This window comes from Daphnia carinata, chromosome 8 (genome assembly GCF_022539665.2).
Source record: "Daphnia carinata strain CSIRO-1 chromosome 8, CSIRO_AGI_Dcar_HiC_V3, whole genome shotgun sequence".
Classification (NCBI taxonomy): domain Eukaryota; kingdom Metazoa; phylum Arthropoda; class Branchiopoda; order Diplostraca; family Daphniidae; genus Daphnia; species Daphnia carinata.
The window spans coordinates 6,170,159-6,189,636 of record NC_081338.1 but is presented as its reverse complement, the minus strand read 5'-3'; the positions used below and the strand labels follow the sequence as shown (position 1 = coordinate 6,189,636).

Genomic DNA, 19,478 nt, shown 5'->3' with positions numbered 1-19,478 from the left:
GCAGAAATGCTATCGGATATCGTCAACATAGCTATAATCCGGCGGCAACTGTGCAGAGAATGAATCCACTTAGCGAGAGTTCCAAGTAATTCGAAGACTTTTGTCCATACAAAATTCAAAAAAGAAAATAAAAATCAACGAAGAGGCCAGACAACTATACAGAGCTCGTGCACGAAGTTCCCCGCATCCGGTGAATGTCCTGATATCCGATAGCAATTTTTTCTTATGTAAAAAACATAGGTCACGTGTACATGAATTGGATCACGTGGCAGATTGTCGAACACTTCAGCATACAAGGCTTCCTTCCAAGCAGATGACTACGACAAATGCGTTCAAGTGAAACTCCATATAACAATGATCCATTTACAAATGACCTCGCAGATAATAGTGTGAACTTTATAAAGTATGCACATGTACTGTGCAACCAAGGATATTAATATTCGTAGCACATCTCTAAATCTTGGCGCTTATTTGTCTAAGGAATGCAACATGAATGCAACCAAAAACCTTGAGGGCAATTTGAAAGGACAGTGTTGCAAATTTTGATCATATATTTGAATACCACTGCATTAAACAGAACATTTTGTATTCAACAGTTTTTCATCATGTTTAAATAAAACTTTAATTAAACCGAGAAATTTTGTCTTCTTATGTACTTTTTATTTCAACTTAATATTGATTCGCAAATGAACCGACAACTCTGTTGCTGAATTGCCAAATTTTATGCTAGAGACCTTTTAACTTGAGGGTTCAACTACCGGATGATGTGATCCATTTTGGCACAAATTCTTTCATGATTTGTGTCCGATAAAATAGTCTAGCAGTCTTTGGCAATGTCCCCACTCAATTCAGTCAGTGGTCCGTTTATTTATTCAATGAAGAAAACAGACAAGTTGTCGGATCCCAACGAACCTCGTGTTATCGTTCTTTCGAAAAACCAGTTAATTCTGGTATGTTGGAGAATTATTATCAGTATGGAAGAGTTTCTTTCATTCTCAGAACTATTGCTATGTCAGCTGAATCTGCGCACTATAAACGATCAGTCTGGGCACGAGTGACTTCTAACCTGCCCTTTTCTTTTTTTTTCTTTACATTTAAGGAAAGCTGACTGATGAAAATCCATTTCTTCATGTAGAAATCTCAAGATTTATTTATTTTCGGGATTTTAAATGGGCGTGGATAGCTGCGAGCCTCAAGCGAGCCCCGACTGACAAGCCAATGAAATCTAACCCAAACCAACAGACCACTTTGTTTTCCAAATTGGTTAACCAATCACGCCATGTCGGCAATTTCACATCCGTTCCCAGTTTTTTCAAAACGGCGTAGGAACTTTCTGGAAATTCTGTAGGCCACATCGCCATTTTTAGACAACAACAAAGAACCTCATCAACCCCGGAAGATAAACAATTCGTCATTTTCATGTGACGACATAAGTGTCATCCTGGCCTCACTAGAGATGTCAGATGCGCAACAGCTGAACGATATTCGAAAATGACAAGACGTTAATGCAACATTGACCTCAATTTTCTTGTTTCGACAAAGTGTAAGGAACACGTCATCGAATTTCGTCTGGCAATCGAAAAGACGCGTAAAACGATGTCTAAATACCACATCAAAACATCGTTTGAGCACAACAATTCGTCTCTCTTTAAGAAATAATTTTTTTTTCTCGCTTAGGTTGTACAACAGTGTAACGCTAGAGGTCTCTCATATCCAGGTCGTATAAATACGACCATGCCTGGTCTCAAAATTTCCAAACACTCGAGTTTCTTTGCTAGAATTCAAGCTCTCCCTGAAACAAGTTCTTTGCTGTCAAAAGATTAACCAAATAGCAACATACTTGTTATTGTTCAACAAATTCGACAGCCAAACCAATTAGTTACCTAGCCGATAACAAAACTCGTTATCTACATCACTATTATTGTGCAATCACATCTTGTTTAACAAAAAATGGTGAGATCTTGTTACATAAACGATTACATACGGCTCTACTAACTCCTTTTAAAATTGATTAGATGGAAACGACTAACGCTGATATCGACATGTCTTCGTTGAAATCGGCCTTGGCAACAACTTCGCTTAGTCAACAGGTAAATAGCAATTTCGGCGCGAACGGAAACATTCTTTGCAAACGATCACGACTTTTGCACGTGATGCGTCATTATAGTTTAGGCAAATAAGTCAAATATCAGAGTTTATGGGATACTAAAGGAGCATCACCTTTCACGACGGCTTAAGAAACTTTGAAAGGTTTCCACCCAATATTTTTTAGAAACCTTACTATTTAACTGTGTTTCCACGTAAACGAACATTGTTTTCCCCAACTGAATACGTGAAAGGAAAATGGCGGATGTTATACTGCGAAATAGGAGAAATGTAAGCATTGAACGTTAGCCAAAAGTCAGCAAACAAACTTTCTATTGGCTTCTGCTTATGGCAAAGTTTTGAAATGACATGCGACATCACACGAATGGCCTTGTGACGTTTTAGCCTTGATAACTAAATGTCACTATTTGATTTTGCAATGCAAAAATTAAAAAAAACAAAAACATTTCCTTAATGTTTTGTTTTTCTTTGAAAATGTTTAGATGATTTCATTCGCCAACAGTACGTTCCGATTAGCTGCGACGGCCATCACAAGACTTCAGCAGCAACAACAATGCGAAGCGGAATTAGCCAGCTTAGCACACTTACCGGAATACTCATTGGAACAGGTTTCTTGGCACGATCGACAGGACGATTGTTGGATCGTCCTCAACGACAAAGTATACAATGTCACCAAACTCATCCATAATCATCCGGGTGGATTAGAAGTCATGATGGAACAGGCCGGACGTGATGCTACGTTGGCCTTCCGCTCCGTTGGTCATTCCATTAACGCCATTGAGCAAGTCGACGAATTCCTCATTGGCATCTTGCCCGCTAAAGAGCGTATGTACCTACGTTCGGCGAAATGATTATCGAATGGGAGACACAAAATCAATTTAGAAAATATTACTTGCCATTTAATTTAAACCTCCTATTCATGCTTGTGCTTTTCAAATTCGTTGTTTTCCTAAATTATTGTTAATTAAAACCCATCTGTGATAATTTTGTTAATACAAACCCATGTCCTCATCATACGAAAAAATCGATTGAATTTTATTCATTATCTTTGCTTAAGGACAACAACACACACAAACGATACACGCACACATTTGCGAAAATCTTGGTAGTTTTTAAAAAAGGAAAACTAAGAAAAAAAAATTAACGTATAAAAAAAACAACCTAAATGTCAATGGTATAATAACGCGCAGTCGAGAGGAGATGTGAGCGAGACGACATATGGGTACAATAACGTTTTCCGGCTTAATCATACATGACATACCGTAAAAACATGAGGTAGATCAAATAGCCCCCCTCTCATTCCTGTATCTTTTCATGTTGCCAAAAGAGAATCAGTTTAAAAAAATGCTGGAACACACAAATAAAAAATGAGACAAAATACACAGAGATATAATTACATGAGAGAATTTTGTTGTTTTGACCGCTGCTTTCCCTGTTTTTTTTTTTTTAAATCTTCCGTGTGGTTGGTGACTAGCTCTCTAAAATGAAAAATATTAGCAGTACACAAAAAAGAAATGTAATGACATCTCTTCATCATGTTTTCCGCTTCCGACGTTTGCCGCTAGTACTGCTGGATTCCGTCGGGAAGCAGGGCCAATATTCCAGCCGCTGCGGAGCGTGCCGCTGGGCGGCCGGACGGAGAATGCGCTTGCCAACGAAACGTAACGTTTTGCGCTGGAACTGGAACGGTTTACTGACAAAGCTTTTATTTGCCCCGGATGAAGACGATCGTGGACTTGTCTGCTGTTGCGATGGATTCGGACTACTTCCATCCACCAACATGGTAGACTCTTCGTGGATGGGACTCAGCATGATGTTAGGAGGTCCTTCATCGTCATCGTCGTCGCAACTTAAATTGCCAGTCAAATTCAGATCGTCTTCAACGTTGATAACACTGAGCTGTAGAGGTCTGCGTTTTTTGGAACGCGGCCATCCCGTCATGTTACATCGACGCTTCCGGCGATGATTGTTACCACCGGCATTCCGCCAAACTTTGCGACGAGAATCGCACGTCCCCGTACTTGTACTAGTGCTGCCGATTTCCGAAGCAGTTTCGTAGACAGAAGAAGATCGGCTTCCGGAATGACTGTCTAAATCCGCAAACATTTCCGATAGATGATCCAACCCTGTAGCAAGAGATGAATTGTCCCGACGATGGTCAGTCGTCCAGCAGTAAGGAGGGTGGACAGGGTCGTTGTCGTTAAACATGCAGTGATCGCCGTCATCCGGAAGAACCATCCGCTCGTCGACGATATCTTCAATCCTCTCCAAAGGAGTGGCTAACAAATCGGCTAGGGAAGATTCCACCAGTTGTGTAGGCGGATTGCATTGCTCGTCAGGTGGTAGCGGCCGCTTCCTTGGCCGACCTCTCTTCCGCACTGGATTGGCAGGCCTTTTCTCCAATCCTTGAGTCAACATTCCCTCCAACACTTGCACTAAATAATTATCCGGAGGAGTCACCTCTTCCTTGGGAGATTCTTCCGCAGCTGCTCTCGTCTTTGTCGTTGTTGTTCCAGTGGCTATTGTGCTGGCCACGGTATCAGATTCAGTATCGGATTTAGAGCAAAGGATGGCCATTGTGGATGCGTGGCATCGCGGAGATTTGCGAGGCATATTGAACCAGGGCTGCTTCCGCCGACTGTGTCGTTGGCATCCACCGGCGTTCCTATTCATTGCGGATGCTTTGGCAGAAGATGAAGCTGCAGCCGCTAGCTGGCTCTGCCTGGCTGCGCTTTGCATTTGCAAACGGGTACTGATGATCGGCCGGAAGCTTAGAGGAACAGATTTTTTAGCACCTCTGGCTCTTCCTCTGCTGCTGTTGTTCTTCCGCACAGTCCTGTTGCTCTTGAGAATCGCCTCCAGCGACATCTCGTAAGGGAGGAGGAATGGCGCCGGACCTGTGGGAGGATCATCTGGCAGTGGGGCGTTGGGGTTTCGATGAAATTCTTCGTCCCGTAAGAAAGTTTGATACCACGATGTGCCAGACGGCACGATCTCAAACGAGAATTGAACTTGATCGACCGTCGGTCGATCGTGGATCATTGGCAGAGGTGTTGGGGCAGGTTCATGTTGTTCTTGAGGTTCTTCAATTACGGGGGTGATCCGTGGTGAGGTCTGCGGTGGAGGCCGAATATCTCGGCTATTGTACGTTGAACGGCCATTCCGGCATGTAGCACTGCCTCTGCCAGATGGGTAGTGCATGAAACGCTGGCTTTCTACCAATAACGCTTCAAGGGTTCGACCTTTGGTTTGTTGCTTATTGGTCTGTTGTTTGCAGTTTTTGCACTGGTCTTGTGGCTCTTCCGGTGCTAGCCTTTCATGGCAAGCGTTCGTGTCACAAACAGGACCGCCTTCGTGAGATGGCTTTTGCTTGTTTTCCTCTTGATCGACATTGATAGAACCGTTGCTTTTTTCATGTTGATCGTTGATTTCTTCAGCTGGGATTCCAATTAATCGAGCTGATCTCCTGGGCCAGTAATTGAGTCCTTCGCCACTCGTTTGGCGAGTACGGGCTCTTGAGGCATCACAAACAGGGGAGGGAGTCTGTATCAAATGAACAATTTATGAATGAATTTTTAAGCAATGAAAGATAATAGAATTTCGTAATGTCAATTTTACGGTAGAGCGGCTAAGATTGAAATCTCCATTATGTCGGAAGACGGGGCTTTCTTTCTTGATGCGGACAATTTTGGCTCGCCGACCGTTGGGGACTTTGACAACAGTTGGAACCGAATGGTTTCTTAAGCGGGTGGACCATTCAGAGTGGCCCTTGATGTCTTCGCCGTTTTTGGGCGAAGGCGGCGGCGTGACTTGGGCGACTTTTCTCAGCGTCGCTCTCCTGAAACGAAACCAAGGGGAGAATTCCCGGGAAAACAGATTAGATAAAAGTTTTGTTGTTTTCTTCTTTGAATTGTGTGGACACCTGCTGGCTTGGCAACAAAGAAGCGACTTGGATAGCACACCACCAGATGGCATGCATGTACCAATGATTTGTTTTCATCAATCAGTAATAAAAAATAGCTATTATCACAAACAAATAGTCACACTTGAGGAAAAGATGGATAACATTATGTTCCTGGACCTATAAATAAAGATTTTTCCTGAGATTTAAAGCCAACAGGAAGGGTTTTGGAATAGTGGACTGCGTGGAGGAATTCAAGAGGCAAGAACTCAAGGGTTTGTTGTTCGACTAAGACTTACATTTTGGCCATGTTTGACACCAAAGTGAGGTCTCAGGAATTCCGCAAATAAAGAACACTGTTTATCGTATCAGCATGGCTGAAATAGAACGTTGAGCTGGCTGCCGACACAAGAGCTAGATGCCTATATATGCCCCGGAGCCGTTCGGTATGTCCGACAAGTCCTGTCGAGTCACCAAAATCCCAAAGTATTGGTGAAGTTCATATTCGTTTGCATCAAATTTCTTCGCACTATAAATGCAATGAGTCCAATTCAACATTCACTTGAAAGCTGCCACTATTTTCCTGTAGAAAAGAACTGTGTGAACAACAAAAACACGTTACAGGTTACACCCAAGCACAGAGTCCGTTGACAAATACAGTAGACGCCATGGAGTTGCTTATGTGTTAGCACTAAAAGCTTCGGTAGTCCACCGCTACGCGAGACTTGAGCAATATCGGTGCCTGACATATTTTTGTTGCCCCAGCATTCCCGACAACTACCCTCATTGTTTCAAATTAGAAACTACCTAATACCATTACAGGTTATCAGTTTGTCACTATATTTAGACTATACTTTACGGCAAGTGCCTGGTGGAACGAGCCGAGTGAATCAGTTGGCGACAGACGACAGTGGACATATTTATCGATCGATTCTGGGTTTCGCGCGAAATGTTCCGTCTGGCATGCCTTTTGTTGCTACGAGAGATGCCCTTAGGGCATGAGTAAAAGAGGATGACTGCGGGATGGCCTCAGGGGTTCCCGAGTACAAATATTATTGATTCTTTCGTATGCTGTACTGTACGTCTTTCATGGTCGTTTTTATTTTACATTAGAGGACGTCCTCTCACCACTTATATAAATAATACTTACTAAGGCTCGCCCCACGACGATCGGGTTGATGATTTTGGTTTTCAGAACGGGTTTGGAACTTTCGTTTATTAGCCCCGTGCCCCCATCGGGTTTCAACTGGGTTGCGCAACCCGATCACAAACAAAGAATTGTTTTTAAGAACAGTCTCACATGATTTTTAGCGTATCATTGTTTAAAAATATGAAAACAATAGACAAAGGCAATCGATTTATTTTGTTTTCAGGTTCGTTCTAAAGTCAAACGTATTAGTAAACCTACCCATACCAAGGACTAAGTGAGATACCGATGTAAACAGTGTTATGTTACTTAACACGATCCTCTTTACCTTGTGCATACGAACTAACACATGAAGAAAACATAAAGTGTAGTAAATTCCGTACTCTGTGCAAGGTGCAAATATAAACCAGACGACAAGGGGAATTAACATTTAGGAATAAAGGAATAAAGGCTTATTTAGAACACATAATGACACAAATCACAACATACAATAATAAAAAAAAAAACGAATGCCGATTAGGCAATACTCCACCGTACCATTTTCAGTTTTCCTTTATCCTGATGGGGATGAATCTCTGGGCTGGGCGGCGATCTTCGGTGTCCAGTATTCCTCTTCGGCGATGCTAAGGACCCTCCTAAATAAACACACAAAAAAATCATTAGACATTTTAACATTTTAACAGTGATACTTCAGTATCCATGGCGACGTTCTTGTTGCTCCACCGGCGATACTCGGCGTCCGTGATCCTCTTCCGCGCAGCTCTGGACCCTCCTAAATACATAAGAAACAAACAAAAAAAACCTGATTAGATACTAAACATTTAATATTAATACTTTAGTACCCAGTGCGACGATCTTCGGCGTCCGTGGTCCTCTTCGGCGATGCTGTACACCCTCCTAAATATATAAAATAATAAATATACATGATAAGACACTTAACATTTTAATATCAATACCTGATTATCCAGGTGACGTTCTCGTTGCTCAAGTGGCGATCCTCGGTGTCCTCTTCGGCGGTGCTGGGCCCCCCTAAATACCATACACACAAAAACAAAACATGATTAGACGATAAACATTTTGACATCAATACGTCAGTACCCCAGGGCAACGATCCTCGGCGTCCGTGGTCTTCTTCGGCGATGGTGTGGGTCCGCCTAAATACACGCAAAAAATATGGTTAGACATTAAAAGTTCTAAAAATAATACCTTAACAACCATGGCGACGACCATTGATGTCCAGCGTCCTCTTCGGCCCACAGAGATCGCCCTCCTGATTGCACAAAAACGAGAACGAAAAATGTTGTTTTGAATAACTATATAACAACATCTTTGAGCTTAAGACTAAAAGTCATCAATTACAGAAATAACGATCACATTTTATGACACAATTCCTGAAAGAAAAATATTAGCTATTAATGATGATTCGTTTGTTAATAGTTGGGAAGGCATTGGGATTGACAGGTCAATAGCAGATTGCGTCAAAAGGTTTGGGGGGCAAATTGCTAATTAAAAAAAAACTTGTGTGCTGAAAAAGCATCCGTTACATAAAAAATGATTAGAAACACAATTATGAAGGAAAATGGCGGCGATATGTGTTCTGCATATCAACTAATGGAGTGCAATAGGCTTAGGAACAAAACACAGGTTGGCATGTGCGACTAAACTAAGCCAGTGAAAAGGCAAGGGCAAGTGCTAATGTTGTGCTTTACTAGTGCGTGATTGGTGCAAGAAATATATCCAGATGGAAACGATAATGAAATCCATGTGCGAAAGTGTGAATCACTGCAAAGGGAGTTAGAGAAACAAATCTGTACTAGTGCAAATCGTGCAGTGAATGAGCTGGAAAACGCAACATTGAGTTTCTATTCCTTCTCGTGAATTGCCTAAGGTTATTCAACTACTCTGGGTCATTGCAAAAGATTGGGTAGATCGAGGGGGAGCGGCCATATCCTCGAGCCCAGGTCGAAATTTTTCTACAGCTTTCGACCTTCAAAACTTTGTTCCTCTTCCCTACATTTTTGTTCTGGAAAGCCACCACGTGGAACGTGTCAGCGTGTATATAAGACGGCGGGCAATTACACATTTCACAGTTCTGCAATATCCTTTCACTGCAACTGTTCTGTTGGCCCAAGCCATCTGTAAGACTTCATCATTCATCAGGTAAATAGTTTTTGACTTCTGGTATGTTTTTAAGAATTAAACATGTGTAGCAATAATTTGTTAAATTGACATTAATAATAAGTTAAAGTGCATTCTAAATTTTGCTCCTCTGGGCTATCAAATATTCTATTTTCCTTAGTATATTACCAGCAAAGGACGTGTGGCTGGGGTGTCGTCAGTGTCAGTCTCGTTGTTTTCCTGTAGCTGACGGAACGCATTTGACATCACTGCAGAGGAGCCCGTACGAAGGTTTTAACTCTAAGCTATTTATGTAGGGAGGGAAACCTTAATTTGTTCCACTTTAAATTATCCTCGCAAATTAAAAGTTTAATTGATACGAACAGACTAGATTAACTAATGTCCTTTCTTGTTGGAATGCTATAATGGCGCGTGAAAGTTGTGAAGCTGGCGCCCTCGGTGAGTGTGATGAACTGCCGGAATTCCCCGCCATATTTTAAAACTGTTAATTTGGCGCCAAGGCCTTCTGCCATGTTCATTTGTTTCTACTTGAATCAGTCTAAAAGTACTGCGTTGGATCTTTTTAATATTTTGACCTCGACATATCCCTTTGCTTAGGACAATCGTCATTTCTGTGATCGACAGTTTAGTTGGAGGGAGACAACCTAGACCCCAATTAGGTTTTGGAGAACTTTCCCCGTCGCAGGTAAAGCATGCTCAGTGAGTTTAGCTCGTAAACATTTGTTTCCGTCAGATTTATACCTGATCTGTTTAAACTGTACGTATTTGAAAGCAGGGTTCGATCTGAAAATACGTAGCTGTAAAATGTGCAGCTTTGAAAGCGACAAAGGTAGAAAACACTGGATATTTATTTTTATAAAAACGTGGGTTTAGGTTAACAAAGTTATCACAGTTAGTGAAGTTCACTTACAGGTCATTTCATGAAATATAACGGTGCTGTATAGTATATAAATTAATCCTCGATTTCCTCTGGAATGGGACTGGAAGCTCAAAATTGTGAACGTTATTTAGCAGATCGCAGGTATATGCGTTCCTTTGCGGGCAAGACGCCGACAAGAAATTCATCCACTTGTTCAATCGTGTCAATTGAATGTCCAACGGAGCGGAAGGCCAAGGTAGCATCCCTTCCAGCTTGTTCCATCATGACTTCAAATCCACCCGGATGGTTGTGGATGAGTTTGGTGACATTGTATACTTTGTCGTTGAGGACGATCCAACAATCATCTTCTTGATCGTGCCAGGAAACCTGTTCCAATGAGTATTCCGGTAAGTGTGCTAAGCTGGCTAATTCCGCTTCGCATTGTTGTTGCTGCTGAAGTCTCGTGATGGCCGACGCAGCTAATCGAAATGTACTGCTAGCCAATGTAACCATCTGTCAAAAATAAATAAGATTAATTACGTGTTCATTGCAAAATTTTCTTATCAATAAGGTTAACAGCAGTGCAAGGTCATGTGGAATCGTTGCCTGGTGAAGATATTTTAGTTCATCCTAAGAAACTAATTTTTTTTTCTAGTTTTTTTTCGATTTCGATTGACAACGATTTTCTACGTGGAAAACTACTTCGATGTTCTTTGTTATCCGGGTACAGCTAAAAGAGCAGTAACCGGCGTACACAGGTGGGTTATAAATATAATTTCACATATTTTAAGTATCGAAAAATTTTAAAACTATATACTTAATTTTTTTTTTGTTTACGTTTGAATTCAAGGACATTGAAATTTCGTAAAATTCTTTTAAAAGTACTAATTACCTGTTGACTTAACGTAGCTGTTGTCAAGGACTTCTTCAAAGATGACAAATCGATATCGGTAATTGATGTCTTCATCTAAATAAAACAAGATTTGTTAATCACGGGACTATACGGTGAATGTTTATATGATTGAAAAGATCATATTACTATGTTATCGCGTAGATAAAACGTTCATGGGATAACTGGCTTTACTTTTACTGTGTTTAGAACGCTGCTAACTTGGCGAACAGGAGACTGTTTTTGGAACCGTAAAAAGGGCCACCTTGCTTTTATATAGACCATTGTACAGAAGAGACCTCTAGCGACAGACTAATACAATTATGGGCTGATGTAAACAAAAGCATGGATGATGAAATGTCTAGTCAAAGTTACAGCCAACGTTTCCCAGTATGTTTTCTCCACGTGCCGTTGGAATCACATGCCAGTCAAATCCCGTGACATGTTTCAGTCCTAAAATGTCTTGCTGCCGCAAAATAAATTCAGGTTCATATAATTTATAAAAAATATTGAAATTAGGTTATGAAATACGCACGCCATTCGTTTGCGGTTTGATTTCAGACATCCTGCATATAACAGAATAAGCAGTTTTATTGTTTCAGAATTAGGACTTCACACGATCGAGTGACGTTGATGCCATCGAACGATATTGCGTAGAAATCACTTGTTTACCGCCAATGTTTCTTTCTTCCGGGTGGGCCATGTTGTTGTTGTTGTTTGGAAGAATGGCGTCAGGCCCTCCAAAACGGGATTTGAAAAGTTCGTACGCCGTTGGAAAGTTGGAAAAACAAAAACAACTTCTGCAGTCGCCATCCTTCTTGCAAGCATTGCAACATAGAATTTTCTGAGTGAAAATCAACTGCGAATGGCTCGGTTGGCCTTTCATTTCTGATTGGTCGGCTATGGGGGCCTTAGTTAGGGCTCGAGCGTCATATCCCCGCCTTTTTTCCCGAAAGATATTCACGGAACGTGATGGAATGGCATTCATGTTAGCTCAAACTGGAATAATTTTGTGAAAAAAGAGTAGGCAACTTATTTTGTCTTCACTGAAGAGCTTGCGATGACGCTTAAAAATACAAATTTTGTATATTCAATGCCCTGGGTTTTTTTCTCTCGCACTGTTGATGATCACCTAGCAACTGATCTTCAGACATTGTACGACGAGTTATCTTTAATTTGCGTACGTGCCTTCGGCAGCTGAGGTCACAGGGAACATTTCTGATTGATATGCAAAAAGTCACAACTAATTAGGACAAGAAAAGAGTGCTGAGTAACGCTCGGTAACGAACATGGCTTATCAAGATGGAAAGTGTTGCTAGCGGAGAGCTGGTCTGTTGGTCAACACGGGTTATGACTTTTCCAGAAGCGTTTTCCGGTGCAGATGGTCAATTGTCGAAATGCCGACAAAGAAATATGTTTGTTTGATTTGGCCCCAGATCTTACACATCAAATGGAAAATTGCGTTAGCAATTTCGACTGATTCGTTGGTCCAGATTCATCCAATCTGATACACGTGGCAAAACTTTTGATTTCGTTTCCCTTTCCTACATCATTAAATTTTACAACGATTTCTAAAAACAAGACAGTACTCTTATCTGTTAAAGTTTACTAACCTTCACGTACTGGTGTGTCACACGATGTTTTAGAAATTGATACTAGCCACTTTTCGGGACCCTTTTGGTTTTGATGATTTCGTTGTGCGTTGCAGCATGGTTATCGTTACTCATTAAAGAAAACGTATGGAACTATTTGGCTTGTTTCTTGTTGAGGAAAATAACACCGATAGGAAACGAGGATGCAGAATGTATAATAATGGATACCACAGAAGCTGAGTATCATCCAATTTGTTTCATAACTACCGACATTTTTAGAAACCATGACATCGTTTCCAGTTCTTCTGTATGCTTTCACTGTACTGAATGACTAGTTAATTCGAATTAGCCTAGATGGCAGTATAAACTGTGTAAATAGTTAAAAAAAAAAAAAAAAAAAAAAAAAAGGAGCTGGCCTTTCATATCGAACCGTTCGTCAACTGTCGACATTGTTTTTCTGGTTCATTAGTGACAATTTTGAGACATAATTTGCGATATCGTGTTTTCCTGCTCTGCAACGTACTTCTCGGATAACTCAGTGTCAAGTAAGTTTTCTATTTTTCAAATTCTATTGTTCTCGTTGTCAACGACCCATGTTTTTCTTTGTAGAAAACCGTATCTTGTATCGAAACTGTTTAGCCCAGCAAACAGACGCCCAGCATGGAAGAAGGCATAGAAGATTGGGAAGATAGAATGTGTAAAGGATTTCAGCAAACAGTCCAAGTACAAGACCAAGAAACTGGAGAATGCTGGACAGTGGCAAAAGATTCTGATTGCACGGGAGTGTGTAGCGATTCGAAGATGATTTGTACACGGATAATGGAAAGTGTTAGTAGCTGGAAGATACCCATAGAGTATTCCTTGCTTGGCTCACATTCATCTTTTAAGGCAGAAAGTGTCCAACCCATATTTGCTACAGTAAGATGAAATTATTAAATACCATTAGCTTTTCATTAGTAACACACATCTATCCAACAGGTGGATGCAGACTCACTCACAAGTAAACCAAGCTGGATTTGCGAAGATGATAAATTCTCAGATAAAACAGCAATAATAGCCACTCTGCCTTCACCTGGCAAATTACCTGGTTTTTGCCGGAAACGAAGATGTTCTGCAAGCTCTGGAGGAGCAAAAACTGATTTGCCAGTCAAACCGGCCACAAATCCTATTGGAAAAAGTGCTCTAGAGCGCTTTCTTGAAGGGCGGGAGAGGTTATTGTTTGTGGGGCGCCTCCTCTTCGCTTTCCTTGTGCTCCTCAGCCCGGGCTATTTCTTCCCGCTCCTCTTCTTCATCCGTACATACTGCCACTACTGGAAGCACAGCACCGCTGATCAAGAAGAAGAAATCGTGGAAAGAACCTACAGGTGTTTAGCTTAATTGAAACCATTATTACATAAACCAAGTAACCCAAGTTTCTCTAGCGGGCCCTTCAGTTTCTTCCAGAGCAAAACGTTTCTGAAATACAGCTGTCGTGTTTGTCGAGAAAGGATGAAAACAGAGCAGATGTTCCGTATTCATTCGAAAATCGGACCTAGTTCCTTCAAGAAAAACGCTGCATTTCCATTACCTGACGACTACGACTGCACACACAACCATGATGACTATTAAGTAACCCAAGTTTTTAACCTTTGCGGTTTTACTAGTATTTGTTGGCCAAGTTCTTAAATACAAATATATATATATATAAATATTATCACCCACATATATATATATATATATGTTCCTAACCAAATAGCTGTTTTTATCAACAGAAATGGGTGGTGGTGAGAAAGTGATTAAAATTTTTGCAACGAAGTTAAATATTTCATGTTATTCCGATAATGTATCAGTACAGACAAAATAAAAATTTAGCTAAAAATGACGTCTAAATGAAATTATTTTAGAGCTAGCAATTCTTGAGCAGCCATCCGGACGAGAAGGTTGAAATCTTGATGGAGTTGAGCTCGCCAATGCTGGCGGGCTTTGCCCCAAAACTCGGCAGGGTAACAAGGACTGGAGATGCCGTGTAAGATCCTAGCGATAGATCGTGCAGTGAACGTCTGATCCCGATAATTTAGGATCAAACTGCGAATGGTGGCCCGTATGTGTTGTTCTTGGTTTTCTGGACAGTGAACAACTTCTTCAATAGGTTGAGGGACCCCACCTTCTTCTTCAAAGTAGTCTTTGATAAAACTACGCAACTTGTCACTCCTTGCTTCATCAACTTCCTCACAGCACGAAGATGACTGGGCATGAGAAATGCTCAACAAAGCTTGATGAATACGCTGTAGCTGTTGAATTTCGTTGGCTTCACGGTTCAGACAGCGCTGGTGGATGAACTCTAACGCGGCATCTTGTTCTGTCTCGGAGAGGTCTCCCCGAACATGCAGATGGAACGCAAGATCTGAAAATTCCACTAAAATGCCTGATCGTCTTGGTTTACCTCCAATGGCTACCGCAGAGCGATCCCATTCAAGCGATTTAAGTTGACGTTTGACAGCACCGCTGTCCCAGCCTATTTTGCGAGCTACATCAACAACAGCAAACTTCCTGACGGCTGTCGTGTCCGCTTTCTGTAGTGCCAGAGCTGCGCCTAAAGCCGGACAGTCTCTGGCGGCCATTTTCAGCTGCTGGAGTCCGCCGTAACACCGAACCGTGCACGTAGCGTAAACTCGAGAACCGACTTCAAGAACCCAACGAGCCGGATGCGATTCCAAATGGCAGAGTAACGTAGCAATGTTTTCTTCGGGCATATCCAGTTCCTGAACAGTCGATTCAATTACCATGGCCACTTCGTGACCTTTACACGCACCTGTACCATCTTGTTCACGGCACTGACAGGGCTCAGGTAAAATCTTTCTCATCAATTTTCTTAAAACATGTCGATCAGTGGAATTTGCATAAATGAATCGCCTCAATTCTTGTAAATCTTTCCCCTAAATCATGTTTTCAAAATGATTTGATTGAATAACTAGAATGCAAAATTGAATGACCTCTGAATTGAGGAAAACGTGACAATGGGCAGGTAGACCATCTCGTCCGGCTCGTCCAATTTCCTGGACGTAGTTCTCGAAATTTTTGGGAGCGTTGTAATGGATAATGGCCCTAATGTCCGACTTGTTGATTCCCATACCGAAAGCCACGGTAGCCACAACAATTTTCATCTTGCCGGACATGAATTGCTTCTGGACCGAAATACGCCGGGCAGCCGTCATGCCGGCGTGATAAGCTTCGGCGCTCCAGGAAATGCCTCGCCGACGTCCGGCACCTTTGCTTTCCAAATCCTTGAGAGGATCTTTCAAATATGTTCTGAGTAGCGTGGCTAATCGTTCGCATTCTTCGCGTCTGATGCAATAAATGATGATGGCGTTAAAATCAGCGAACCGCTTGCCTTCCAGTAGTTGGATCAAAGCTGCATCGCGATCCTTGTCACGCGAGACGGTCAAATAGAGATTGCTGGGCAGTAATACACCTCGGATGACTCCTGATTCATAATCAACACCTAAATTATCAGCAATGCTCCTCAGTGTAGATTTAGGAGCAGTAGCTGTCAATCCCAGAATAGTTTTGATATTCATTTTCTCCCTGAGAACCTGCAAATGAACAAGGTAATAAAAAGTTAAAAGTGAAAACTGTAAATGACATCATACCTTGCAAATACGAAGGTAAGATGGCCGAAAATTGTGGGACCATTGCGAAACGCAGTGAGCTTCGTCAATGCAAACAAATGCGACAGGTGGTAGGCACGTGCGTAAAAGCGTTACCAATCCGTAAGGGCCAGTTGAAATCACAGATTCAGCTGACACGAGGAGGATTTGAACAGCACCAGATTGCAATAACTGAAGGGTTTTTTGTCTGACGCCTTCGGATTGGCCAGAATGTAGGCAGACACCTTTAACGAACGAAGGGAGGTTTACGACTTGATCCTCCATTAAGGAAACGAGTGGAGAGACAACGATGGTGATACAGCTGGAACGCTGGGCGTATACCATGGCGGGTAGTTGATAGCACAAACTTTTGCCGGACCCAGTACTTTGAACAACCAACGTGGAGCTGCCCGAAAGAATTCGCATAACGGCTTCTTCTTGCCCCGCACGGAAACTAGTGTGCCCGAATTTCTTGAGCATTTGCATAAGAATAGAAGGGACAGGTTCTCCGGCAGTGCAAAATGGCTCAACTTGATTCACTTTAGGAAGCTCTACCAGTTGCAAATCGTCTTCGCCACGTTCATCAGTTTCGATTGTTTCTTTTTTATTCTTCTGTTTGCTTGTGACTTCATCCGCTTTGTCCATAGCTTCTTCAAGAGTCGGGAAGCTAAGATCTTCTTCATCACCTTGTTCTTTCAATTCTTCCATGGACAATAGTTTCTCGCTCATGCAGTTTTTGGCCCAATGTCCGATCTCACCACAACGACGACAAGATGTGACCATTTTAAACTTGTAATTGCCTTTACCACCACCACTAACTCCACCGTTTTGTCTTTGTTTCCATTGTTGTCTCTTGTACGATCCCCCCGTGAGCGTTTTCTTTCCACGGGCAAACACTTTCTTCTTCAGGTTAATTTTCACGAAATTTTGATTCGCTGTGCCTGAAGCCATTTTGCTGTAATGAGAAGAAGGAGCGTTAAAGGGTCAAAAGAACTTGATCTTTAAATACTAATACCTTTCTAATCTTTCGCGTTTAGCAGCCGTCGAAGAGTTTTCTTTTGCGTACTTCGTAGGTTTATCTGCGCTATTGCCTTCAGTAGCGCTGGGCAAATTTTCATGGCCAAATCCGTTTTCTTGGAGGATAAGAGATTCATCCATTTTGGGCTTCTTTTGGCTGCATTCGGGAACTTGATCTTCATAATATTTCCGTTTTTGTGCTACAGGAGGGGAAGTTACTGGGTCTATTTTAGTTTGAGGGGCGGTCGTAGTAATTTTTGATGGCTTAGGTGCTTCATCATCTGTAGAATAAATTACATCTTGGTCATCGAATACCTCGGGTTTATTCGGTACGCTACACCCATCTTCTACTAAGCAGCCGTCTAACCATTGAAGATCCACCTGTCTGGTAGCGATTCGTTGGCGTGCCATGGTCAAACTGAATGGTTGCTTCTGTGTGGCTTGATGTTGTACAATCTTTGGTTTGAAACCTAGAATTAACTCTGAATCCTCTTCCTTTTTGGTTTTTGAAGTTCCAGGAAAAGGATCATCTTCTTTTTTGGGTTTGGAAGTTCCAGAAAAAGGATCATCTTCCTTTTTGGTTTTGGAGGTTGTCGGAAAAGGATCACCATCATCAGGGCACGCCAACAAACTGTTTTTATATTCACTTTTGCATGATTCACTCAGCTGGCTGCTATTGAGCTGATTGTCGTTCAATTTAATTACGGGAGAGCTCATAGATTTCTTGCCCAATTTGCGGGTAAGGCTAGTTCTGATGTTAATCTTGGCACCTTTCATCAGCTTTTCTGTCAACTTTGAATATGTGAGGCAGGACGAGGTAGATGTGGTGGAAGCGTCTTTTGACTTGGTTATTTCTTGAGAAGATTTTTGTTTGTTTAAATGTTCTCCCCAGACAGAAGACCCATTATCTTTTATTGGTTCCTCAATAGATAATTCCTGAATGGGGTTATCCTCTTTATTCTGCGCCTGCCCTATTGTGATATTAGGTAAGGACTCTGGAGATACTTCACCACTTTTGACTAGTTCTTGTTTCTTTTTGATTTTGTAATATAGCTTGTATGCATCTGTGACTTCACACGGGGCAACTTTGAAATCGTCCTAAAGAAATACATGTACAAGTAAAATATAACTTTTATGCAAATACATCAGTGATTTAATTCTAATAAAAGACTATAAACCTTGGAGGGTTTCCGCCCGTTTGTTTTCTGAAATTCATGTTCCCACTTGCTAATCGTCTTTTTGCTGTCTATTAGTAAATCATCATACTTTGCCATTTCTTTTATTTTTGCTGACAAAATCTACGATAGACGAGGATGAGAACCTGTGGGAGCAGCCAAATGCCGCGTACAATTGTTTTGGTGTTTTCCCGGGTTTTGCTTAGTATTCTGCTTCGTTCGAACAGCATTGCCGGCAATAAAATTATCTATTTGGTTTCATAAATCAAATAAATAAGAACGCATTATGAAGATTAACAAAACTCGTTTACTGAATCTTTTTAGAAGCTCCAGTTATTTTTTAATCAAAGCCGATAAGCATAGGTAATAAAATTAAAAAAAAAAAAACAATCATTTGTGATGCATGGCGCCATCTAGTGTTTCAGAAAAAATTGAAACAAACATGGCGTGTGATTCTCTGTCACGGATGTGTGAGAGAGACCAAAGAGTCTGTGTGTATGTATATGTGTGTGGGTGGCTTGTGTTGACATTCTCGCCTTCCGGGGTTGGAGTTCTACCTCATCGATGCGTTTTGTCTGAGGTTGTGTGAAGGATTTCGATCTCAGCTTCAGCCCACATCGAACACTAAAGAACCATTTTCTTGCATGAGGAATCTCGGGCTGAAACGACCCGCCCCTAGTGAGATCCTTCTCTCAGGAACTGTAACAGAAGAAGAATGGCCGATTCCAGATTGGTACCAGTCAACCCACTGGAAAATCTCAAAGTGCCCGACGACGTCAGAATCCGGCTGGCTGAACTTGAGCTTGAATTATCAGAAGGTAAAGATTGAACTTTTCAAACATTCAAATCCATTTTGTTGTTTTACTCGATCCAGTTCCAAACAGCCAGATGGACTTGACGTAGAGTTAACTAGCCAGTTTAAGTTCCACACAAGTTTTTCAACATCAGGCTCATATTGAGGATGATAGCTTTTCGTGAGACATTAGGATCTTGACCGTGTGCAGTTGTGCACAAAGAGCATGAGTCA

At 41.6% G+C, this 19,478-nt stretch overlaps 5 protein-coding genes and 1 long non-coding RNA gene across 6 annotated transcripts; 3 read left to right on the top strand and 3 right to left on the bottom strand.

Moving 5' to 3' along the window:
* The first annotated feature begins 1,684 nt into the window (after positions 1-1,684).
* Positions 1,685-3,134, top strand: LOC130700088 (uncharacterized). The gene is made up of 3 exons (XM_057522100.2): positions 1,685-1,953; positions 2,016-2,090; positions 2,589-3,134. The coding sequence occupies exons 1-3, from the start codon at positions 1,951-1,953 to the stop codon at positions 2,955-2,957; spliced, it is 447 nt and encodes a 148-aa protein (XP_057378083.1). The 5' UTR covers positions 1,685-1,950; the 3' UTR covers positions 2,958-3,134.
* A 19-nt stretch (positions 3,135-3,153) lies between these two features.
* On the bottom strand, positions 3,154-6,757 carry LOC130700060 (uncharacterized). Its single transcript, XM_057522060.2, has 3 exons — positions 6,307-6,757; positions 5,725-5,944; positions 3,154-5,649 (listed from the first exon to the last, which is right to left on the bottom strand). Exons 1-3 carry the CDS (start codon positions 6,315-6,317, stop codon positions 3,640-3,642), a joined length of 2,241 nt encoding a protein of 746 aa, XP_057378043.1. The 5' UTR covers positions 6,318-6,757; the 3' UTR covers positions 3,154-3,639.
* A 2,432-nt stretch (positions 6,758-9,189) lies between these two features.
* LOC130700099 (uncharacterized) lies at positions 9,190-10,682 on the top strand. Its single transcript, XR_009003648.2, has 3 exons — positions 9,190-9,314; positions 9,454-9,563; positions 10,305-10,682. It is a non-coding gene; the product is annotated as an uncharacterized LOC130700099 (long non-coding RNA).
* LOC130700089 (uncharacterized) lies at positions 10,124-11,334 on the bottom strand. Its single transcript, XM_057522101.2, has 3 exons — positions 11,192-11,334; positions 11,045-11,119; positions 10,124-10,665 (listed from the first exon to the last, which is right to left on the bottom strand). Exons 2-3 carry the CDS (start codon positions 11,117-11,119, stop codon positions 10,297-10,299), a joined length of 444 nt encoding a protein of 147 aa, XP_057378084.1. The 5' UTR covers positions 11,192-11,334; the 3' UTR covers positions 10,124-10,296.
* Positions 11,335-13,040: 1,706 nt separating this feature from the next.
* LOC130700082 (uncharacterized) lies at positions 13,041-14,321 on the top strand. The gene is made up of 4 exons (XM_057522092.2): positions 13,041-13,178; positions 13,243-13,551; positions 13,612-13,997; positions 14,055-14,321. Exons 2-4 carry the CDS (start codon positions 13,294-13,296, stop codon positions 14,239-14,241), a joined length of 831 nt encoding a protein of 276 aa, XP_057378075.1. The 5' UTR covers positions 13,041-13,178; positions 13,243-13,293; the 3' UTR covers positions 14,242-14,321.
* Positions 14,322-14,448: 127 nt separating this feature from the next.
* On the bottom strand, positions 14,449-18,637 carry LOC130700057 (ATP-dependent DNA helicase Q4-like). The gene is made up of 5 exons (XM_057522058.2): positions 18,455-18,637; positions 17,275-18,374; positions 16,263-17,214; positions 15,606-16,205; positions 14,449-15,548 (listed from the first exon to the last, which is right to left on the bottom strand). The coding sequence occupies exons 1-5, from the start codon at positions 18,548-18,550 to the stop codon at positions 14,508-14,510; spliced, it is 3,789 nt and encodes a 1,262-aa protein (XP_057378041.1). The 5' UTR covers positions 18,551-18,637; the 3' UTR covers positions 14,449-14,507.
* Between the last annotated feature and the right edge of the window lie 841 nt (positions 18,638-19,478).